The 26,040-nt window shown below is 43.8% G+C and overlaps 1 protein-coding gene across 1 annotated transcript in view; it reads left to right on the top strand.

Moving 5' to 3' along the window:
* The window catches only part of Not11 (CCR4-NOT transcription complex subunit 11), a 191,012-nt gene that overhangs the window by 76,857 nt on the left and 88,115 nt on the right, over positions 1–26,040 (top strand). Inside the window, exon 7 of the mRNA XM_080266707.1 lies at positions 13,555–13,764. Within this exon, the coding sequence (XP_080122833.1) occupies positions 13,555–13,764 (210 nt within the window). The remainder of the gene's footprint in view (positions 1–13,554; positions 13,765–26,040) is intronic.

Raw genomic sequence — 26,040 nt, 5'->3', positions numbered from 1 at the left:
TATATTTTTGTCATCATTATCATCATGATATCTGGACCTCCTTTCCCACTCTAGGGCAGGATGAAGAGTAGCAACGTCCAGACAGTCCATATATGCCCAGCCGACTGAGCCATGCATCCATTCAATCACCATTAACCCTTCTGTGGTCGCCGGCATTGAATGACATTTAGCCGATAAATGGCCGCAGGGGTTGTTTGAGCGCAGCCTATAAAAAACTGCAAAAATTTTGGGGAAGTGAACGAATGTTCTGAACGTCTTCAGACTGACCTACACTACACTTCCATACATCTCATCAAGCAGTTCAGAGCCTGCTGCTGTGATGAGTGGCTTTTCAGTTTTTTCGCTCCTGGCCATGCCTAAACAAGCACAACTACACCTATTATCTCCACCCAGGCAGAACATATCATCTTTGTCCTCTCTTGCAAAACACACACAGCGACCTGTTTACGATTATGAAGTAATACAGGCACAAGCAAAAAAGACATGATAATAAGTGAAAAATACATTTTTGTCTTGGTATCTTTACCTATTTGCTCAGGTTTGTTGTAATGGTTTGGATCATAAGATGTAATGCAACTTGTAGAAAACTGTGAAAACTTTCGAGAAGTGAATGAAAATCTGGGACATGAGACTGACCTTCACCCTCTCATATATCGTCTGTCAGTTCACCACCAGCAGCCACGACAAGTGGATGTACGATTTTTTCGCTCGTGGCCATGCCTAAAAACACATAGTTACAGTATACCCATTATCTCGACCCAGACAGAAAATACAATCTTTTTCCTCCCTTGCAAAACACACACAACCACCCTGTTTATGAGACAGCAACATATATTGCGAAAATAACAAGGTAAAATAATAAAGGTGAATGTTTTATTACAGAAAAAATACGTTTTCCCCCATCAGTAAAAGTATTTATTTCTGCTTTGTCTCTGTATTCATAATAATTAGGCTTATTCTTAGTTCTGAAACTGCATTACGATTCTATTTTTAGCCATGCTTGTGGTGTGGGAGCTCGAAGTTGTGACTCAGCTTCCGTATTGCTAACTGGATCTAACCCTCCACTTTTATTTCCCGCAGCAGAGCCTAGCTTGGCAGATGTGCAACTTTCTCATTTAGGACTGAAAATTCATCCCTTTCACTCCCTTTCCCAAGCATGGGCACAGCGATAACTTAAAAAATAACTCAAAACTACTGTAACCATATTTTATATAAAAAAGGTGGAAAAGTATTCATAACAATTTTTTTTCCGGCCATTCCTAACATATTATGTACTGAAATCATTTGATATCATTATATCTCATATATGCGCAACATTTTAGCACCATTCGCATTGTTTTGGGAGGTAAATAAAGAAATAACAACACCTGCTTAGTTGCATTGGGGTAATGTCTCTCGGAGGCAGATATAAGTTGCCGATATTTGTGCAACTTTCGTGCTCCATTGCAAGCCACAGAACGCGTCTAGGAAGCTGGGATTTGCACTGTTAGGTGCATCTGAACTTTCTCTTCAATATGGCAAGAAAAAAAAAATCAGTTTTCGAAACTTCAAAAAATGGCCTTGGCGTCGGCCTGGCATGCATGGAAAATTCCGGGCCCTCGGCCGCGGAGGGGTTAAGCCCCTGGAATACTGACTCAATCTGATATGCCCAAAACATTCACCACGGTCTGTAGCTTCACAAATGTATCCGATAGAATCAATCTGGATGCCGTCATGTTAAAAAGGGATGCCAAATCCCTGATCATACGTGCCTCCTCACAATACTCATCCAGCCAGGTGGATCTCCCCTAGCCTCACCAACTTCCAAACCTCTCTTCTTCACACACTCATCCACCATATCCCTCCACCTTCTCCTTGGCCTACCTCACCTCATCCCTCCTTCAGATTTGCTCAGATATACCTTTTTCACCACTCTGTTGTTATCCATTCTCTCCACATGGCCATACCACATCAGTACACTCTCTTTGATTCTGGTGTCCACAGACTTCGTCACTCCACATCTTTCATGAATCACATTATTTCGTATCCTGTCCACTCCCTGTACTCCACATACATTCCTCAGCAGTCCCATCTTCACTGCACTCACTCTTGACTTTTCATTTTCATGCCACACCACTGTCTCACATCCATGTTAAAGTTGGCACTAATGCTCCTTCATGTAAGCTGTGTGCAGCTGCAACACTCAAGCCTCTGTTTCTTATCAAGGCCTTCATTGCACCAGCTACTTTCCTTCCTTGTGTCACTTTACTTTCCACTTCTTTTGCACATTTTCCTCTTTTTTCCTATCACTGTACCCAGGTATTTGAACTCTCTCACCAATTCCAGTCTCTCTTCATTCACAGTAATATTACACTGGGAGTCACCTTCTTACAACAACCATCACTTTACTGTTTTCTACATTTACTCCCAAGGCACAACACTCACAGATATCAGCAACACTCTGCACTAGTCTACCAAGTTCTTCTCTGGTATTTGCAAGTAGTACTGCATCATCAGTATATAACAAATAGCCTACAACAAATTTGAGATATTCCATCCATCACCGTTCATTACCAACGTCATCCCCCTCTCCATCACTTGTGTTTTTACCTGTCTCATCGCCCCATCCATATATATAATGAACAGCCATGGGGACGTCACACAACCTTGTCACACTCTCCCACCGATCATGAACCATTCATTTAGATGCCCATTTATCCTTACACATGCTTCACTACCTGTACCATCATAACAACTCTTGATGGCACCTAGCAGCTTATCATGTACATCATACATGCACAAAACCTTCCACAATATGTCTCTGTCTACTTTGTAGTATGCTTTTTCAAGATCCATGAATGCCATAAACACCTGATAGTCCTTATCACAAGCCTTCTCCACTGTCTGTCTTACTGTAAATATTTGATCCACACATCCTCTGCCACTCTTAAAGCCACCCTGTTCATCACTCACTAGGACTTCAGATATCTCTCTTACTTTTTCTATAATAATTCTTCCATATACCTTCCCTACCACGTTCAGTAAACTTATGTGATGATAATTCATGTACTCACTTCACTCACCTTTATTTTTGTACAGGGGTATAATCCCAGCCTTTTTCCACTGGCACAGCTTCACTCATCCATGCCTTCTTACATATCTCCAACAAGCACTTCATTCTGCTCTCTCCACTACACTTAATCATCTCTGTATACACCTCATCAACCCCAGCTGCATTCCCATTTGCAGCCGCTTCACATATCACATATCAAAGAATTTCCATCACCTTGGACGGTTCTGCGTCATTCATACTTATTATTATTGTGCATAACAGATGTTTATTTAATTTTCCCGGGACCGTCTGATGGTGGGATTGTACTGTACATACAATGCTGCTGCTTCTTCTGTACCGAGTTTGAACTTGAGTCGGAGATCGCACTCTCCGGTGACCTTGACTGAGTACAAGCAAGACAGACATTGATTTTAGGCTTAGGTTAGCTTCTTTTACAGCTGTTAGGCCATTTAGATTGGCTTTGAACTTTATTTTTTGACTCATCTGGGTGGGTTTTGGACTTGGTTGGGGGGGAAACCCAAGGCTCAAAAATGCATCCCCATACAGTACTTTACATGTTAAATCGGCCCCGACTTACAATACCCCTCCTAGCGATGGGTTTTTACTTAACCAGTTGCATTATTACATCGGAGTTTGCCTGTGTGCGTGTGTGTATATCAATAATAATAAAGGCGAATGTTTGTATGTTTGTTACCTATAAATTCGACTCCCTTAGGTTCTACCCCCCCATATGATACATATTCTGAATCAGCATGATCCAGGGAGTGTTTTGGTGTATAATTTATTAGGATTAATTGTATGTTGAAAAGTTACATTAGGTATTGTATATTGGCCGAAGGCCCATTCAGCCTTTCACAGAAGTTAGCTGAAAATGTCCGTCTGGGCGGACCTTTTCGGCTAGTATATATATATATATATATATATATATGTGTGTATATATACAGTAATCCGTCCACTATCCGACGTAATAGAGCCATAGGCATGTCCGGAAAGTGGTCCTGTCCGGATAGTGGGCACCAGCCTCCTGGACTTGTACTTATGGACCCTAACTCAGAAAAACACCTATACAACTCCCTCTGGACATGCATAGCACCTATTTAAGACCCAAATCACACCAATAAGGCACACAAAAGACTGAAATAAATGCAAAAGAGGCATAAAATGAGGTTTTTGAGGTAGGTTCATACAATATTAAACATTCTGGGTACTTACAAGTCCCTGGCTCCTGGATTGGTAGTTATGGACCCTAACCTAGCCTAACTCAGAAAAACACCTCCCTACTGCACATGCATAGCACCTAAGACACAACATATTCACACCAATAAGGGACATAAAAGAGTGAAATGAGGTGTTTGAGGTAAGTATAGTATGGAAGATACAGTAGAGTACAGTATGAAACATTCTGCCAACTTACAGCAAGTCCATAGCCATCTCGATGAATAACCGCCTCCTCTCAGACTCTGACAGTAAGAAGGATTTCCTGAAGCACTTGCAGTACACTGTTCATGAAGTCTTGCACTGAACTTAGTCATTCGCACTCAGAAGTCCATTCTCTTCACACTGCGCACTCTTTGTCTTACTTATGCTCCATTGTAACTTAATAAGTGTTGCACTCTGCACTTAAAGTCTTTCCACTCATAAAACCAATTTCAAAACAAATCACAAGTGTACAGTATTTACGTTAAATTTAGCCCAAAAATTTTCTTTTCACTCAAATTTCTACTTTCTTTACAATACTGTATGCACTGTTTTTCTTTCACTACACAACACTAAATTCCCGTGTGGTCTAGTGGAGAAGCTCTTTCCGTTTAATCACTGTCAGAGTCTGAGAGTATCGCTGGCAGGTGATCTAGGGGTGCGTCGCTGGGTCGTGTTGATGGCGTACCCACTGCAGACGACTCTGAAGATAGATGCGAACTCACATCGAGCAGTGACTCCACTGTGTCTGATGTGCTGGGCTGTGGCTCGTGGCATGAGGGCCTGTCTTGGGAAGGCAACGGAGTGGAGCCAGGGCTGGGCACACAGCGGGGGTCACAGGCCTGAAAAAGCTGTCAATCATTGATTGACGCAAGGAACGACGATTCTGATGATTTATGATGCGCTGCCTGAAAGCACGCACTTCCTCCACAAGTCCCAAGGGCCCCATCTCCCTGTCGCAGTCCGGGTGTTCCAGGTAGTCGACAACGAACTCTAGGTGTTCTCGGAGTGCGCTCAGCTTGGGGATGGCTGGAGTTGTGTCATGCTGAGAGGAGTCCGCATCATCGTCGCTGTCCTCGTCGGAATCTTCAAGCTGGGTACTGACACCTGCAACTGAAGATGCGATCTTGATATCAGACAGGGTCTGATACCCAGGATCGCCCTTGTCGTCATCCAACCACTCACGCACTTTGTCCACATCAGCATCATCGCTGTGCGCACGTAGACGTGCATGGAAGCTATCCACGTCGAAACTTAGGAAATCGTACACTGCATCCGTTTCGAGAAGCGGACGAGACCATCCATTTTCTAGAGTCTTGACAGGGATTTCCTTCCATGCATTGCCGCAGTTGTAAATGGCAGACTTGATGTTGTAGCGGCGAAGGTTTTCCAAAGTCCGCTGGCCTCGCGTGTCCCGTCTCTCCCTGCGCTCGTCCTCGTCCTCGAGAACAACCATCACCTTGTCCAGGAACATCCGTCAGTATAGGCGCTTCATTGTCACGATCACTCCTTGGTCCATTGGTCGGATGAGAGCAGTAGTATTAGGTGGCAGAAACATGCACCTAATGCGGCCATTCTCAGCCACCAAGTCCTTGTCGCACGGGTGGGCAGGTGCATTGTCGAGAAGAAGGAGGGCCTTTACCTGGTCGCGTGGGACTCCCAGTTTCTCCGTCTGGTAATGTATGACCTCCTTGATGAAATGGCGGTGGAACCAGTGTTTGAAGATCTGGGCTGTGAACCATGCCTTCAGAGAATGGTACCAGACGACAGGAAGGACATCCATCACCCCACGAAGACACCGAGGCTGCTTTGCATGGCCAACCATAATGGGCTTGAGCCGGTGCATGCCGTTAGCATTGGCACAACACAAAGCAGATAGCAGTTGCTTGGAGAGCTTGTGGCCAGGTACACGCTTCTCTGTCTCCTCGGCTAGAGTGTTGGTTGGCAAAGAGCGATAGAATAAACCAGTTTCATCAGCGTTGTAGACTTGACCGAGAGTGAGGTCCTCCCTGTCGATCAAGCCCTTCACCTTATGCCGAAACTCCTCTACTCCATGCTCGTTAGCGTCCAAGGCTTCGCCATGAGACTTACCGTTGGTAAGGCCTTGCGAACTTCTCAGCAGCAGCCTTCAGCTCCGTACCACATACCATCACACCAGCAGCACGTTGCTGTCGATACCAAATCAACGTGGAGCGGTCAACTTCAGCAAACTTGGGAGTAAACATCATCTTCCTCTCCACGTTGCGTTTGCTTTTCGACGAGAAGTCAGCCGTGTACTGCTTGAGTTTGTCTCGGGATCTCTTAATATCAAACAAAGTAGATCGGGCCAGGTTAAACTCACGGAGGATGCGTGAAGAAGACCATCCCGCATCTACTTTCTCCAATATCTCCCGCTTCTTCTCCAGAGTCAACACCACTCTCTTCCTCTTCTCAGGCGGCAGGGCCATCATCACACACACAAAGGAGAGGCACGAGAGCAGCAGGAGTGCCTGCAGCAGGTAAGGCACCACCACAAAAGCAAGCACGTGGGCAGCCATGACGATGAGCGTTCACTTGCGATAAGAGACAGGCGGAAAGTGGGGAGGATGCAGGGGCGCTCTAGCAGATATCGGAGGAATGACGCACCACAACAAAGCTGTCCTGCGCCCCGTGCGCCAATTTCAAATTACGGGCGGGGGGGGGGAATCACCCCCCCCTCCCCGAATTTTTTGCGGTTTTTGGACCATTTTGGGACTATTGAATCCCGGGATGATTATGTCCGGTTAGTGGGGATGTCTGGAATGTGGACGTCCGGAAAGTAGAGGGATCATCATCTGGACCTCCTTTCCCACCCTTGGGCAGGGTGAGGAGTAGTAGTGTCCAGACAGCCCAAATTTGCCCATTCCAATGGGCCACGCTTCCATTCACTCATCATTTAATCCCCCAGAATCCTGGCTTTATACTCTAAGTGCTTTTAAAAGAAAAGAATATTAATGTGAGGATAGTTTTTGCCTGTAAGGTGGAACCAAAATATCAAAAGTATGAATGATAAGTGATTCATTGTGTGACCCATTTTGAAACTTTTTGTTCTTAGTTCCTATGTTTCCTCTTTCTTGTTTCTAAGTACTATCAGCCCCATTTTTTTTTTGGGGGGGAGGGGTGGCCCTGGGTTATAGTGTTGATGATGTATGTGTATTATTTGTGTCTTGGTAAATGTGTTTTGTGCCCTTGCCTTTGTTGTGTTATAACCAATAACTGGATGTCTTTTGGTTCATTAGGTTAAGGCAGTGGTGTCAAACTCAGCCCTTCCCAAGGACCGCACTTCAGTTCTGTTAATCATCTGAGGACCAAGTCTACCTAAAGTCTAAAATTGCAGTACAGTTTAATGTGGCAAAGCTGCAGCCTGTTCAAACATTTGGAGAAGTTCAGTATGCCTTCTAACCCTTGCAGTGGCATTGGCTTCTGTTTCAAGTTATTGATAATATTTAAAGTTTTGTGACATATTTGTTCACCAATAAATTATTCAAATAGTATTTTTCTCGGTCATATTATCAATATTTCCTAACATTGCTGTAATATTTGTTCACTTGATCATATGACATATTTTATGGGATTATCTGTTTGTTATTTCTCAATTTTTCTTAAGTCATCGTGGACCACTCCTTCTCTTTGAGGGCCACATGTGTCCCATGGGCCACCAGGTTGACACCTTTGGGTTAAAGGGCTCCTGGTGGATGTGTTTATGGGTCGAGGCGTATGGAGCACTTGGGGTTACCGGTAATTGCCTACGTAGTGACACTCACAGGAGAACGACTGGTCACCTTTATCTAAAAAATCTATGCTGAGTAGCCTAGCCTAAGGCCTGTATGTTTCATTTCATTCATAAAGGCTCCAACATGCATTCATATGTTGGCCTCGATTGTCAAATAGCAGTTCTTTACACTGGTTGATCGTTAGCAGCCTCTCAGTTCATTCCCTTATCCCTGAGTTAACCCATGGATTGCGAGCCACAGCTCAGGCTGGTTAGCATTGCGTTGCGAGCCACAGCTCGGGCTGTGCTGGCCATGCATCACCGTAAACAACTCGACCCCTACACAAACTTACGCATGGGGCTCTGCAAAGACAAAGAGAGAGAGATTTTTTCCATTCACCAGATGATACCTTGGATGTTTATCTTCAAGTTTATAATAAACAAAAACAATTTTTTTTCTCTCATTTCTTCACTACTCCCATACATAAACTTATGCATGTCCCTACGCAAAGATAGAGAGAGAGAGATTTTTTCTTTTCACCAGATGATGCCCTGGATGTTTATCTTCAAGTTTATAATAATAATAAACTAAAAAAAATTCCTTCGTTTTTTGCACACCACGGGGTGGGATAAAAAAGGTACAGTATTTGTGCAATTCATGGTTAAACACTGTGACCTCGTCTCAGGTCCTATTTGGTTTACCTTTCACAGCTCCACTCTCAGTTCTCATACCTCTTACCTCCCGCACCCAGTTGATGTCATTCTCCATCCACTCTACATGTCCATCCTCTCTGCGTATCCAAACCATCTCAGTCTACCACATCTTATCACATCAGTATTACATTCAAATCCCATCCTTTCTTTCAGCTCTTCATTCACAGTCCGACCTCCCCCAGGCCTGTCATTCAAGGATGCATTATACATCCATCTGATCATATTTGTTGGCAATTGTTTGTTTGAGCCTACAAATAGCCTCCCCTACACTCGCGATAAGGCAGTAGAGGTATAATGCCAGGACGATGATGATTTAGGGATGCTGATGATGTGTGTTAATGTGCCTTGATAGTTGTGTCCTGTATGGAAAAATCACCTTTCCTTAGGTAGGGGAAAAACGTCAAAAACTGTATACAAAATCCCTCCAAGATCCGACGTAATAGAGCCAAAGGCATGTCCGGGACTTAGTCTTGTCCAGGACTTGGGAAAATGCCCCATAGACAGGTACTTATGGACCCCAACCCAACCTAACTTTGAAAGCCACCTAAATAACTCCCTACCAGACATTCACAGCAACAATTTAAGACTTTATGCACACAAATAAAGGACAGAAACCATGAAGTAAATGAAAAGGAACCAGAGAATGAGAAATTAGAAGTGAGTATGGAAAATATTTAGTAGCGTACAGGGCACTTACGACACGTCCGTGGCCATCGCGAACATTAACCCGCCTTCTCTCAGGCTCTGACAGTGGTGAAGGTGCACTTGAAGCACATACAGTAATCCAGTGTTGTGCTGCACGCAATCCTTTGCACTCTGAATTCTAATTTCTTAACACTGCACATTCTGTTCTTACTTGCGCTGCACTTGAAACTCACCAATGTTGCACTGTGCACTTAATCCTTTGCACTCTGATTTCTAATTTCTTAACACTGCACATTCTTTTCTTACTTGTGCTGCACTTGAAACATGCCAGTGTTGCATTCTGTACTTTATCCTTTGCACTCTGAATTCTAATTTGTTAACACTGTACATTTTTTTCTTAACACTACACAACACTGTAAATTCCCATGTGGTCTGGTGGCAAGTTTTTGTTGTTTATTCACTGTTAGAGTCAGAGAGTAGGTGTTGCAAGTGGCCGATGGGCGCATCGCTGGGACATGGTGATGGGCTACCCACTGCAGATGACTCTGAAGATAGCCGCAAACTCACATCAAGTGGAGACTCCACCATGGCTTATGTGCTGGGCTGTGGCTCGCAGGTGGAAGGCATGTCTTGGTGAGGCATTGGTGTGGAGCCAGGGCTGGGCATGGCGGGGGTCACGGGCCTAAAGACAGTGTCAATGGTTGACTGACATAAGGAATGGCAATTCTGGTGATTGATGATGCGCTGCCTAAAAACGGGCACTTCCTTCATGCCCCAGGGACCCCATCTCCTGGTTGCAGTCTGGGTGTTCAAGGTAGTCCAGAACAAAATCAACGTGTTCCTGGAGTGTGCTAAGCCTGGGGATGGCTGGGGTGCTGGCGCTCTGAGAGGAGTCCACATCATCCTTGCTGTCCTTGTCAGAATTTTCCAGCTGGGTACTTGTACTGTACCTGCAACTGAAGATGCGATCTCGATATTAGACATAATCTGATACTCAGGATCGCCCTTGTCATCATCCAACCACTCACGCACTTCGTCCACATCCACCTCGTCGCCAGCCGCACGAAGACACACATGGATGTCATCCACGTCAGAACCTAGGAAGTCGTGCACCACATCGGCTCTGAGAAGCAGATGAGACCAACGACTTTCCAGAATCTTGACAGGGACTTACCTTCATGCACTGGCCCAGTTGTAGATGGCTGACTTGAGGTTGTAGCGGTGAATGTTTTCCACAGTCCGCTGGCCTTGCGTGTCCCGTCCCTCCCTGTGCTCGTTCTTGTCCTCGAGAACAACCATCACCTCGTCTTGGAACTTCCAATGGTACAGCCTCTTCGTAGCCACGATCACTTCTTGGTCCATTGGTTGGATGAGAGCAGTAGTATTAGGTGGCAAAAACAAGCACCTAATGTGGCCATTCTCAGCCACCAACTCCTTGTTGGACAGATGCGCAGGTGCATTGTCCAGAAAAAGGAGAGCCTTTACCTGGTTGTATGGGATTCCCAGTGTGTTCGTCTGATAATGGATGACCTCCTTGATGAAGTGGTGGTGAAACCAGTCTTTGAAGATCTTGGCTGTGAACCAAGCCTTCACAGAATGGTACCAAACGACAGGAAGGGCATCCATCAGCCCACGAAGGCACCGAGGCTGCTTTGCACAGCCAACAATAATGGGCTTGAGCCAGTGCATGCCGTTAGCATTGGCATAACACAAAGCATGTATCTGCTGTTTAGAGAGCTTGCGTCCAGGTACACACTTCTGTGTCTCTCCTCTGTTAGGATGTTCATGATCAACGAGCAATAGAATAAACCAGTTTCATCAGCGCTGTAGAGTTGACCAAGAGTGAGGCCCTCCCTGTTGATCAAGCCCTGCACCTTCTACCGAAACTATTCTGTTCCCTCCTCGTTGGCGTCCAAAGCTTCGCCATGGGCCTTACAGTTGGTAAGTCTGTGTCTAAACTTGAAAGCGAAGAGCCACCTTCAGATGCCTTGAAGTCTGAGGTGTCGTGTAACCATGCGAACTTCTCAGCAGCAGCCTTCAGCTCCGTATCACGCACCAGCACACCAGCAGCACAATGTTGACGATACCAGATCATTGTGGAGCAGTTGACTTTCTGCAAACCTGGTATGGTACATAATCTTCCTCTGCACATTGCGTTTTGTCTTCGATGCGAAGTCTTCCATGTACTGGGTGAGTTTGTCCCAGGATTTCTTTATATCGAACAAGATAGAGCGGGCCAAGTTGAATTCTCGGAGGATGCAGGAAGTCGACCATCCCGCATCCACCTTCTCCAATATCTTGCTCTTCTTCTCCAGAGTCAGAACCACTTGTTTCCTCTTGTCGGGCGGCTGGGCCATTGTCACACACATGAGTAAGAGGCAGCAGAAGAACAACAGGGCCTGCAGCAGGTAGGGCACCACCACAAAAGCAAGCATGAGGGCAGCCATAGCGACAAGCATGCAGTTGTGATGGTAGGTAGGGGGTAGATTGGGAAGATGCAGGGGCGCTCTAGCAGACGTCGGAGGAAGTACGCACCAAAACACAGCTGTTTGTCACTGCACGGCAAATTCAAAGCAGGGCTGAACACGTCTTTTTTTGTGTGTGTGTGTGTGTGTGTGTGTGTGTGTGTGTGTGTGTGTGTGTGTGTGTGTGTGTGTCCGAGGACCCGAGCCCAAAGTGTCTGGGACTTGGGGTATCCGGAACTTGGGCGTCCAGGTCTTACAGGGATCACTGTACTTTGTTTAAATCTTTTATAAAGGCTCCAACATACTTGGATGCATTGGCCTTGAACACCTAATGGCAGCTCTCCATGCTGCTTGATCTCTGGCAACCTCCCTATTCAGTCCCTTATCCCTGAGGTCACACTCTGTGACCTCATCTCAGGTCTTTTTCTGGTTGCCCATCGTGCCTCTACCCCCATCATTTATGCTTCTCACCTTCTGTACCCAGTAGTTGTCTTTCATCCTCTCAACATGCTCAAACCATCAGTCTGCCCCTCCTCATCACAACACCAGTACATTCCAGCCTCATCCTTTCTCCCAGCTCTTCAATCACAGTCCTAGTACCCCCAGGCCTTGCATTCGAGGACATACCACACATCCATCCAATGTGTCATTTCTGTATTTTTGAGCCTAGGAATATCCTCTTCCTTTACTGCCAGTGTCTCACTACAGTATGAATTGCACTCCTAAAACATGCCACGTACATAGTTTCCTTAGCATGGAGGGAGATTCTCCTCAGTGTTAGAAGAGGCAACAGCTGCCTGAACATCCTCCAACCATTCCTTACCCTAGCCACAGAGCTATCTCCAGCCCGACCTCCAGAAAGTAATATGTCCTCTACATAACAAAACTCCTTCATACACGCAAGAGACTCCAGCAGGGTCAGTTCTTTCATGCCTGACAATCCTTACATGCTCTCCCAGACACAGAGCACAAAGGAAATCAGCATTATTTCATAGTCTACCTCTAATACCACTACATCTCTTATGCACCCACTTATCACAGGCACTGCATAAGATGGAGTTAATTCCCACACCCTTGTGGCAAATTGCACATGACCACACTCCCTCTGGTTTGACAGCTCTGCCATCATCCATTGGTATCATCAATTTTGTTTCATGCACATTTACTCTCAAACCCTTGTGCCCCATTCTGTCTCCATTTCCTAAATCTTCTGCCTCCCTTTCATACTCTACAGTCAACACCAAATCATCAGCATACTACATCTCCCATGGGAGTCCATTTTTGAAGTCATGAGAGAGCTTCAAGTACCATGGCAAACAATAAGGGACTCAAGACTGACTCCCGACATATGTCAGCATTCACGGAAAAATTTGTCGCTCAAATCCCCATTCACTCTCACCTGGGTGCAAGCACATACGTAGCTGTAACCTCTCCTGCTGGTCATTCCTTGATCCCAGACTTTCTCATTGCCCACTTCACCACCTCCTTAGGGACTGTCATAGGTCTTCTCCAAATCAACAAAAACAAAGTACAGCTCCCATTTCTTTCCTACATATTTTTCCAGAAGCTGTCAGACAATGAATATGGCATCCATGGTTCCTTTGTCTGATGATGATTTAGGGATACTGATGATTTGTGTTAACTGCAATTATGCACCTTGATAATTGTGTCATGTTTGGAAAATCACCTTTCCTTAGGTGGGAGAAGAAATTAGAATTGAAGGTGATGATATAATATTACTTTGCTTTCAGCTGGTATGGATCACTGCAGTAGACAGAGCAGATCACAAAGTCCTATATGACACAAGCATGTGTGTGGTGAGTGGAGGGGATGCGGAAGCCAAGCGCCTGATGGGCAAGGCCTTCAAGGAAACCCTCTCACTTCCACAACAGCAGCATCTCCTGGCTCAGCTAGACAAGGACCCTCGCATGGTCTATCATACAGGGCTTACCCCTCCAAAGGTATAAATGCCTTGTATTGTTATATGTAACTTTCCCTACAGCAGTGTTCTCTCTCTCTCTCTCTGTCTCTCTCTCTCCACCCTGACTTTCATTCAGCGTAGGAAAAAGTTCCTGCATTGAAGGAGTTGAAAATGACTAAGCACACCAGTTTGAAAAAATTTCTCCTGAATTTAACAAAAGTGTCTGACCAGCTAGAACAGTGTGAAGAAAACATCTTTGGCAGAAGGGTTCAATGATTAACTATTTAATACACAAAACTTTATAATTATAACTCTGAAGTGGTTCCCAAATGTTTTTATGGGGTTTTGTGTGTGTGTGTGTGTGTGTGTGTGTGTGTGTGTGTGTGTGTGTGTGTGTGTTTTCTTACCTAATTCCCTGATTGTTCTTACCTAATTATATCTTTACAGGAATGAGCCAAGCTCATACTGTTCCGTGTATTAAACCATTTTTATCACACACATCCTTAAATTTATGAATAGTTTTGGCACACACTATTTCATTCGGTAGTGCATTCCACAGATCAGTTGCCCTATTAAAGAAACTGAATTTCCATACATCTTTCTTGCATCTCTTTTTATGTAGTTTTTTGCAGTTTCCTCTTCCTGATGCTTCCCCATAGATTATATATTCATTTATGTCTATTTTCTCTTTCCCTGAGATGCATTTATATAGCATAATCATGTCTCTTCTTTTTCTTTTCTCGTGTAGTGTTCATAGATTCAATTTTTCTAGTCATTCTTTGTAGCTTAGATCCCTTAAGCTCAGTACCCATCTTGTAGCTGCCCTTTGTACTTTTTCAATCTTATCTATGTGTTTTTTTGAGATGAGGATTCCAGACTACTGATGCATACCCCAGGGTTGGTCTGATGAATGATGTTATTGTTATTGTGTGAATGCAATTCTCATATTAGCAAGCAGTGTATACATGTTATGTACCTTCTCACTTACGTGGTCAGCTGGGGATAGTTTGTTATTGATAATCACTCCTAGGTCATTCTCGCTTTCTGATATGTGTAGGGTTGATCTTCATAACTTATAATCCCAATCTGGTCTTTTGTCACTTTTACCAAACTTAATTACATGACACTTGTCCACATCAAATTCCATCTGCCATTTGTTGCTCCATTCATGAAGCTTATTTAATTCTTCTTGTAGCTGTGTGTGTGTGTGTGTGTGTGTGTGTGTGTGTGTGTGTGTGTGTGTTTACCTAATTGTATTTACATAATTGTGATATACAGGAAATGAGCTACGCTCGTGGGGTCCCGTCTCTGTTTCTCATTAAGTCAAATTTAGCTTTAAACTCATTTAATAGAAGTTTTTAGACTGGACAGTCTCTTTGTCCAGGCTATTCCACAGGTCTATACATCTGTAAGGAAAACTATATTTCTTGATATCCTTCAAGCAGCTTGGCTTCTTCAATTTCATTCCGTGTCCTCCTGTTACTCTCTAATCCCATACAAACAGATCTTCTCTGTCAATTTTATCTACTGCCATCATGGTCCTAAACACTGCAGTCATGTTGCCCCTTTTTCTCCTTTCCTCTAAGAAAGGCAAATCTATCTTTTCCAGCCTCTCTCCGTATGACAGATCTGCCAAACTGGGGACCATCTTGGTTGCTGTTCTTTGTATTCTCTAAATCTTGTTTATATCTTTCTTTTTGTGTGGGGACCACATTACTGCTGCATATTCTAACCTGGGGTGGATCATGGCCACTATCAATTTTTTCATCTCCTCATCAATATAATGATTTTTTTTTTTTTTTTGCAAGAAAGAAGGAACCAAAGGCCAGGAGCCCATAAACCGTTCATTCCAAGAAAAAACAAAAACAAAATAAAAGAGAGCCAAATTCAAGATCGGTTCATTTTGAGATGCCTGGACACACTGTGTTTGAAAGACTGGAGATCATAGGAAGTAGGAAATACAGACAGAGGGAGACAGCTCCAGAGTTGACTTGTTGCATAAATGAAGGACTGGGAGTAATGGTTAACTCTTGCATTGAAGAGTTGGACAGAAAAGGGATGAGAGTTTGTTGCTAGAAGGGTGCTATGCACCCATCGTAGAGGTGGAGGGATGCAAGCAGACAGTTCAGAGGAGCAGTGACCATTGAAGTAGCGATAGAAAAGAGATAAAGATGCAACAGTGCAGTGAAGAGACAGAGGTTGAAGGGAGCCAGTAAGAGGAGGAGAGTCGATAAGATGAATAGCCTTTTACTCCACCCTTCTGAGAAGAGCTGTATGTGGAGAGCCTCCCCACACATGAGAGATGTACTCTAAACAGGGCAAATAAAACCCGTGTAAAAAGTCAACAACTGTGCTGGAGTAAAGAAGGTACGGAGTCGGCTTAGCACACCTAATCTCTTAGAAGCGGATTTTTACAAGAGATGCAATATGGTCTTTCCAAGATAAGTCCCAAGTGAATGAAACCTCAGGCATGTTCAAGGATGATGCAGGATTCAGCTGAATATTATTAAATGTTAGTGGGTACTCCTGAGGAAGATTGTGTTGGGTTGATAGGTGTAAAAACTGAGTTTTTGATGCATTAAAAACAACAAGATTATTTTTTACCCCAGTCAGAGATATGAGCCAAGTCAGACATTAGGTGTGCCATAGCCTCATCCCTTGTTTGTTGAAGTAATTGCTGAGATGGACGTTGTGGGAACCAAATGGAAAGGTAAAAGGTGGAATCATCAGCGTACAAGTGTATAGGGTTAGTTGTACAGCTTAGAAGGTAATTAATGAATAAATGGAAGAGAGTTGGTGATAGGACAGAACCCTGAGGAACACCACTGTTGATAGATCTAGGAGAAGAATGATGGCCGTCTACAACAGCAGCTATAGAACAACCAGAAAGGAAGCAATAGATGAAGGTACAGATAGAAGGATAGAAACTGTAAGAGGGTAGTTTGGAAATTAAAGATTTATGCCAGACTCGATTGAAAGCCTTTAAGATGTCAAGTGCAATGGCAAAGCTTTCTCCAAAGTCCCGAGAGGAGGATGACCAGGAGTCTGAAAGGTAGGTGAGAAGATCGCTAGTGGAGTTCCCCTGACGGAACCCATACTGACGATCAGAAAGAAAGTTGTGATAGGAAAGATGCTTTAAAATTTTCCTGTTAAGAATTGACTTCAAAACTTTGAGACACAATGTTAAAGGAATTGGACAATAGTTAGAGGGTTGGGAATGGTCACCCTTCTGTGGGACTGGCTGAATGAGAGCAAACTTCCAGCAATAAGGAAAGGTAGAAGTTGACAGACAAAGGCAAAAGAGTTTACCTAGGCAGGGTGTAAGCACTGAAGCACAGTTATCGAGGACAACAGGAGGGACTCCATGAGGCCCGTATGCCTTGTTAGTATTGAGGCCAGTGATGACAGAAAATACATCAGCTGAAGAAATTTTAATGTCAGCCATGAGGAAGTCTGAGGGGGGAAGTGATGGAGTATTGAGGCCAGTGATGACAGAAAATACATCACCTGAAGAAATTTTAATGTCAGCCATGAGGAAGTCTGAGGGGGGAAGTGATGGAGGAACAGCACCGGAATCGTCTAAGGAGGAATTGGAGGAGAAAGTCTTTGCAAAGAGATCTGCTTTTTCAGTAGAAGAAATAGCTACAGAGCCATCAGAACAGAATAGAGGAGGGAAGCATGAAGAGGTAAAGTTGTTAGAAAGGTTTTTGGCAAGGTACCAGAAGGAGCAGGAAGAATTCGAGTTGGAGAGTTGAGAACATTTAGTACAGATGAAATTATTTTTAACAGAGCGAAGAACAGATTTTTAGCAGAGCGAAGAACAGCCTTAGCATGATTCTAGGCAGAAACATAAACAAGATGTGATTCAGGGGTGGGTCGCCTTCAGTACCTTTTATAGGCCCTCTCCTTGTTGCGGACAGCATTAGAACAAGCGTGATTAAACCAAGGCTTTCTTGCATTAGTCAAAGGATATGAGAAGGGAATGTATGCTTCCATGACCGAGAGAATAACCTCCATAATGCGCAAGGCACACTCAGATGGCTCCCTACCACGGAAGCAATAATCATTCCATGGAAAATAAAAAAAGTACTGCCTGAGGGCCCCCCAATCTGCAGCTTCAAAGTGCCACAGACAATGTTTCTTTGGAGGGTCCGCAGGCCATACTGGAGCGATAGGACAGGTTAAGGTAATAAGGTTGTGATCGGAGGAGTCCAACGGAGAGGAAAGATTGACATTGTAAGGAAGAGGTCAGGTATGTTGCAGCTCTCTCGTAGGCGGTCAGAGACACGGGTAGGGTGCTGTACAAGCTGCTGTAGGTCATTAAGGATAGAAAAGATGTAGGTTTGTTCACCAGGTGGATCAGTGAAAGGAGAGGAGAGCCAAAGGTGGTGGGGAACATTGAAATCTCAGAGAATGGAGATTTCAGAGAAAGGAGATATGGATAGAATGTGTTCCATCGTAGAAGTAAGATAGTTGACGAATTTTTCATTGTCAGTAGAATTAAGAGATAAGTAAACAGCGCAGATATATTTAGTCAGAGAGTGACAAGAAAGCCGAAGCCAGAGAGTAGAGAATTCAGAAGAATCAAGTTCAAGAACAGGGGAACAAGGTAAATCGTTGCATACATATACACAACAGCCACCTTTGGCTTTGAAATGAGTGTAGAGAAAATAGGAGGAAACAGAAATGGGTTTGCTGTCAGTTGTCTCAGACAGCTGAGTCTCTGTCAAGAAGAGAAGGTAAGGTTTAGGGGAGAGGTGGTGTTCGACAGAGAGAAAGTTAGAGGAAAGGCAGCGAATGTTGCAGAAATGAAGAAGTGAGTCAGACAGTGCTTCCAGGCATCTCTCTGAGTCGTCACCGGGAGAGGGACGGATGGTGGGGGAATTTATGGTCCCCCTCCCCCGGGGACTCTTGAGGCATGATTGATTGATGCCATTTTTCTTTTTAAATTTTGAAAAGGTGGTGTAGTATGTGCTGTGCATGTAGTTTGGTGTTGACAGTTAGAGAAACTTGTATTGGAGACCATGCTGGCCTACTCTCTGCATTACTGAAGCACTGAGAAAGTTCAGCAAAGGGGGATGGCCAGGAACTAGTCCTGAGGGCTGATGAAATGGGAGCTCCAGCTCTCCCTGTCATCAGCTTTCCATCCACCTTGGGGATACTGCCCTGCTCGACTGGTGCTACAGTCTACTCCTGCTACTCTTATGTTAGTCAAGAGTTTATACGTCTCTCTATCTTGTTAATATGTTTTTCAGGTGACAAACTGTCCTCGACCAGCATTCCCAAATCTTTCTCTTCTCTCTCTTTTGTGATTGGTTCATTACCCATCAAATAATTCAGTGATTGCCTCTTGGTACTTTTACCCATTTCCAATATTTTACATTTCTTTGCGTTGAATTTCATTTCCCACATCCGGCTCCAATTATGTATCCAGTCCAGATCCTCCTGCAGCATTTTACAATCCTCCTCAACCTCTACCTTCCTCAAGATCTTTGCATCATCAGCAAACAGACTTGCATAGCTGTTCACTCCATCTACCATATAATTTACGTGAATCAGGAACATTACTGGCACCAGCACCGAGCCTTGTGGGACTCCATTTATTACTTACCTCCATCCAGACATCCTATCCTTTATTACTGTCCTTAATTGTCTGTCTCTCAAAAAGTCTCTCATCCATTCCAGGAGGTTCCCCTTCAGTCCTCCTATATGCTCTAGTTTCCACGTTAGTCTCTTATGGGGTACCTTGTCGAAGGCCTTCTCCAAATCTAAATACAGTACACACAGTCCACCCAACCATCTCTCTCCTGTAGCACGTCAATCGCTCTTGAGTAAAAGCTCAACAAGTTGGAAACACATGACCTTCCACTTCTGAATCCAAACTGACTTTCAGCCAAAGTATTTGTCTCTTCCAGATATTTTATCCATCTGTCTTTCAGGATTCTCACACAATTTTGCAACCATGCTGGTTAGGGACACTGGTCTATAATTCAGGGATTCTTCCCTGTTCCCTCCCTTATAAATAGGTACCACATTTGGCCTTTCCCATTCTTGAGGCACTTTCCCCTCTTCCAGAGAACACACAATTAAATTGTGAATCTTATCCGCCAGTTGTTCTCTGCATTCCTTCAGTGTGTGTGTGTGTGTGTGTGTATTTACCTAATTGTGATATACAGGAAATGAGCTATGAATGTGGGGTCCCGTCTTTGTTTCTCAATAAGTCAAATTTTGCTTTAAACTCGTTTAAGTTTTTAGGCTGGATGATCTTTTTGTCCAGGCTGTTCCACAGGTTATGCATTTATAAGGAAAACTATATTGCTTGATATCCTTCAAGCAGCTTGGCTTCTTCAGTTTCATTCCGTGTCCTCTTGTTACTCTCTAATCCCATACAAACCAATCTTCTTTGTCAATTTTATCTACTGACATCATGGTCCTGAACCTTGCAATCATGTCGCCCCTCTCTCTCCTTTCCTCTAAGGAAGGCAAATCCAGCTTTTCCAGCTTGTCTCTAATTGACAGATCTGCCAGATTGTGGACCATCTTGGTTGCTGTTCTTTGTATTCTCTCAGTCTTGTTTATATCTTTCTTTTGGTGTGGGGACCACACTGCTGCTGCATATTCTAACCTGGGGTGGATCATGGCCACTGTTAATTTATTCATCATCTCCTCATGCATGTAATGAAATGCTGCTCTTATGTTAGTCATGAGTTTGTACATTTCTCTAACTGTCTTGTTAATATGTTTTTCAGGTGACAAATTATCCTGGACCAGCACTCCCAAATCTTTCTCTTCTCTCGCTTGTGTGATTGGTTCATTACCCATCAAATAATTCAGTGATGGCCTCTTGGTACTTTTACCCATTTCCAATATTTTGCATTTTTTTTGCATTGAATTTCACTTCCCCCCAATCATGTATCCTGTCCAGATCCTCTTGCAGCATTTTACAATCCTCCTCAACCTCTACCTTCCTCAAGATCTTTGCATCATCAGCAAACAGACTTGCATAGCTGTTCACTCCATCTACCATATAATTTACGTGAATCAGGAACATTACTAGCACCAACACCGAGCCTTGTGGGACTCCACTTGTTACTTACTTCCATCCAGACATCCTGTCCTTTATTACTGTCCTCAAGTGTCTGTCTCTCAAAAAGTCTCTCATCCATTCCGGGAGGTTCCCCTTCAGTCCTTCTATATGCTCTAGTTTCCACATTAGTCTCTTATGGAGTACCTTGTCAAAGGCCTTCTCCAAATCGAAATACACACAATCCACCCAACTGTCTTTCTCCTGTAACACGTTAATCGCTCTTGAGTAAAAGCTCAACAAGTTGGAAACACATGGCCTTCCACTTCTGAATCCAAACTTACTTTCAGCCCAAATATTCATCTCTTCCAAATATTTTATCCATCTATCTTTCAGGATTCTCGCACAATTTTGCGACCATGCTGGTTAGGGACACTGGTCTATAATTCAGGGATTCTTCCCTGTTTCCTCCCTTATAAATAAGTACCACATTTGGCCTCTTCCATTCTTGAGGCACTTTCCCCTCTTCCAGAGAACACACAAGTAATCTGTGAATCTTATCTGCCAGTTGTTCTCTGCATTCCTTCAGTGTGTGTGTGTGTGTGTGTGTGTGTGTGTGTGTATTTACCTAATTGTGATATACAGGAAATGAGCTACGCTCGTGGGGTCCTGTCACTGTTTCTCAGTAAGTCAGATTTTGCTTTAAACTCATTGTAAGTTTTTTAGACTGGATGATTTCTTTGTCCAGGTTGTTCCACAGGTCAATGCATCTCTAAGGAAAACTATATTGCTTGATATCCTTCAAGCAGTTTGGCTACTTCAGTTTCATTCCGTGTCCTATTGTTACTCTCTTATTCCACTCAAACAGATCTACTCTGTCAGTAGTAGTAGTTGTTCCCTCTAGTAGTAGTTGCTCTCTCTTGTATTTTGTTTTTCTCTTGGAAGAAACAGTTTTGCGGGCTCATGGCCTTTGGTTCCTTCTTCCTCACATAAAAAAAAAAAAAAAAAAAGTCTGGCCGAACAGCCCCGAGTCCCTTAGGAAGGCCATGGCCGAGACCGGGCTTTCCCACAGAGCTCTCAAAGAGTGTATGTTGTATTGTTGGCGTAGGTGATTGAGTGCAATGCAGTCTTCTATAATGTGCTTAATAGTATGGGGTACTGTGTTGCATCCTGGACAGGCATCAGCCTGGAGTCATCCAGCCTCTTCTGGTAGCTTAAGAGGGCTGGATGGTGCCCACATCTCAGCCTGGCCAGGTGGACCCTGTCCTCACGAGGAAGATAGGATTCAGAAGGGTGGATGTCAGGAGGCCGTGCATGCAGCTGTGTGTTGTCTTTAAGTGACTGAATGGAACGGCCAGTGATCTGAGTGTGGATATGCTTCTGGAAGCTGGTCTGAGGTGGGCGAGGGGGGAGAGATGACAGTATTTGTGTATGGTATCGTGTGCTGGGTGTTGTTTTGATGTTCCTTGGTGTGGGTGGATGTGCTGCCAAGTACTGTAGTGGATGTTGTGGGTTTGTGGAGACTGCAGCAAGAAACTGGGTGCCTCTCATGTCGAGGTGATCCTTGACTTTGAGGACTTTGGTTTCTTGATGTAGGTGGTCTGTGGGTGTAGCAGCTGTGCAGCCTGTGATTATTTTTAGGGCCTTGTTCTGTATGGTCTGTAGAGTGTTGTAGTGTGTTTTGGTCAGGTTAGAAGCCCAGGCAGGGCTTGCATAATTCATCACTGAATGTATGTATTGTTTGTATACTGTGGTGGTGGTTTCTTTGTTGTATCCAAATGTTGTATGGGCAAGTGACCTCAAAGCACTGAGTCTTGGTGTTATTTTATTTTTAATGTTTGTGATGTGTTGTTTAAATGACATTGATGTATTGTATGTTACACTAAGGATTTTGGATGTGTGTGTGTGTGGTAGGGGAGTGTTGTTTATGGTGAGGTGTGGGATGTGACTGTGTTCTGCTGTCCAGTTTGTGAGAAGAGTCACTGTAGATTTGGCTGGGGCTATTTTGAGCCTGTTTGTGGCTCAATGAATGGATGAGAAATAGGGGCGTGGATGAAGTTGAGAGGCGGAAGAGAGAGTTATATGTAGAAAGAAAGAGAGAGGTGAAAAGATTAGTAAGAGAGAGTAAGAAGAGAGCAGATGAGGACTTTGGAAGGAACTTGAGTGTAAAGTGGAGGGACTGTAAGAAAATGTTCTGGAAAGAGGTGAAAAGAGTAAGACAGGGTGGAAGTGAAGTTAGCAGGGGAGTGAAAGATAAAAATGGTAGATTACTAGTGGAGAAGGGAGAAAAAGTGAGCAGATGGAGAGAACACTTTAATGAATTGTTGAACGTAGAGGATGGAAGTAATGCGAGTATAAGTGGCTGGGGAATGGCTGGGAGAAGGAGGGAAGTGAGAAGACAGGAAGAAATCAGTAGGATAGAAGTTGTGGAAGCAATGAAGAAAGTTAAATTGGGGAAAGCCCCAGGAATTGATGGAGTGTGTGGTGAAATGCTGAAGTATGGGGGAGAGATAGTAGTAGAACGGATGTGGAAAATGTGCAGATTGGCCTGGGAGGAAAGTAGAGTCCCGGAGGATTGGAAGTCAGGTATAATTATTCCCTTGTACAAAGGAAAAGGGGAAAAAGAAGTGTGTGGTAATTATAGGGGCATCTGTCTTCTTAGTATAATAGGCAAAGTGTATGGTAGGATACTTATTGACAGAGTGAGAGAATGAAAAGAGGAATTAGTTGGAGAAGAACAGGGAGGCTTCAGGAAGGGAAGAGGTTGTGTAGATCAGATATACATTCTTAGATCTTTAGTGGAGAAGTTTCTAGAGAAGGGAAAGAAGTTGTATGCGGCTTTCATGGATTTGGAGAAAGCATATGACAGGGTGGATAGACAAGCATTGTGGAAAGTGTTAAGAATATATGGAGTAGATGGGAAGTTGTTGAATGCTGTGAAGAGTATGTATGATGGTGCTAAGGCTGCAGTGCGTGTGGATGGTGAACTGAATGAATTATTCACTTTGAAGGTTGGGTTGAAACGGATGTGTCATGTCTCCATGGTTATTCAATCTGTACATGGATGGGGTAATAAAAGAGGTACAAGGTAGGGTAGTGGATGTTGGAGTGGCCCTGGTGAGAGAGGGTAGTGTTTGGAAACTCCCTGTACTGTTGTTTGCAGATGATACTGTGTTGTTGAGTGAAGACGAAGGAGAGCTGCAAGGCTTGGTGGATGAGTTTGGGAGAGTGTGTAAGAAATGGAATCTAAAGGTGAATCTAGGGAAGAGTAAAGTGATGGTCTTTGAGAGAGGTGAAGTCAGTGAATGTACAGCAAGGTTGGATGGTGAGGAATTGGAAAATGTGAGTACGTTTAAGTACTTGGGTAGTGTGATGAGTAAGGATGGAGGTTTGGAGGGTGAAGTGCTTGAATGGGTACAGCAGGGAAGAATGGTTGCTGGTTCCTTGAAACCAGTGATAAGAAGCAGGGAAGTGAGCATGGAAGTGAAAAAGTTACTACATGACAGTATTGTGATACCAACTCTAACGTATGGAAGTGAAGCTTGGACGTTGTTGGAAGGACACAAGTCAAGAGTGAGAGCAGTGGAAATGAGTTATTTAAGAGGAGCCTGTGGAGTCACATGGAGAGACAGGCTGACAAATGAGAATATAAAGGAGCGTTGTGGTGTGGATGTGGATGTGATAGGAAACGTTAGGAGGAATACACTGAGGTGGTTTGGCCATATGGAGAGGATGGAGGGTGAAAGACTGACGAAGAGAGTGTATGTGAGTGAGGTGGAGGGGGGAAGAGGGAGGGGGAGGCCAAGGATGAGATGGAGGGATGGGGTGGAGAGGTATATGAGAGAGGGGGGTGTGAGTTTGGAGCGGGGCAGTGAAATGGCGGGGAACAGGGCGACGTGGAGGCGATTTGTTTGTGGCCACCCCGAACGGGATTGAGGCGTCTGGCGATAGAAAGATAAATAGATAGACAGATATTTAACAATATAGTGCCCCACGAATCATCACTGCCTCCTGAGTCCCATTCCTCCCAGTTCACCTCTTTGCAATTGAAATCACCCATTAGAATTATATTTTTGCTTTTCTCAGTCACTTTCTGTAGATAACTAACCATGTCTGACACCATCTCCTGGTATTCATTGTCATTCCATGCTCTTGTCTTAGGGGAACATATACAACTGCAGTATCTCTCTTGCCATTCTCTCCAGTTTTTTATTTCATATTGGTCACTTCAGCCTTACCCTCTCCCATTTCCACAGTATCTACATTTATGTTGTTCATCACTGCAATCATCACTTCTCCTTCCGTTTATTCTTTTATGTCTCTTCTCCACAGTTTGTATATACCATCTCCCATATGGATATCAGTATCCTCTCTTAACTTGGTCTCTACAAAGCACATTATATCACGTTCATGTACCCTCAAGAAATCGTTGATTTCTCACCTTGCCGATATTAAACCATCAGCATTAGTATATGCCACTTTCAAATTTTTTTCATTGTTTTTTATGCCCTCTTCTCTCCTTCTCTCCGTTGGTACCACTTCCCCGGTTTCTGATCCATGACTCTCCAATAAAACATTGTCTTCTCTTCCTCCGTTCTCTGTTCGTTTTTTGCCTTTGCTTCCTTTACTAACTCCTTTATTTTAGCTCTTTCTTCCTGATTTGCATCTTTCCTTATCCAAACATTTTTGAACCCCTCTTTGTCTGATAATTTCCATGCTCTGTTGATGATTTCATTTGCCATTACCTGGGACTTAAACTTTACCTTCAATGGCCTCGCCCCTCCTTCCTCGTACTTTCCTAACCTAAACACTTTTTCAGTCTCTTCTTGAACTTCGTTGTTACCCTCCATAACTACTGATATTATCTCTTTAACCTCACTCAGTTCTTCTCTTTCTCTTTCTGATCTTACTGTCATACATTTTTCTTTTACTTGTGAAATTATTACACATTTTTTCTTATCTTCTACATCCGTGACTGGAGATTCTCTACTTCTCAGTACCCTAAACACCTCCTTCTCCACCTTTTCCATGCTTTGTTGGTCTGTAATCTCTTTCAAATTTTCGTTTCCTTCCTCCTGAATTTTCTTCCACCCCTTATGTTGCCCCTTGATTTCCTTAATGTGCTCATCTTACATCCTTGATTTTGATTTATACTCATCTGGTTTACTTTTCATCCTGTCCCTTTCTTCTTCCAACCTCTTATTTTCCCACTTGAGCTGTTTTATTTCATATGAGGCAGATTCATTTCTCACTTAATTCTGTGACTTCTCTTTCTTGTTCAGCACTGCAAGT

Source organism: Coenobita brevimanus, chromosome 21 (genome assembly GCF_032717465.1).
Source record: "Coenobita brevimanus isolate Jiangsu-jjx chromosome 21, ASM3271746v2, whole genome shotgun sequence".
NCBI classification, from domain to species: domain Eukaryota; kingdom Metazoa; phylum Arthropoda; class Malacostraca; order Decapoda; family Coenobitidae; genus Coenobita; species Coenobita brevimanus.
This window is presented reverse-complemented; position numbering and strand designations above follow the sequence as displayed.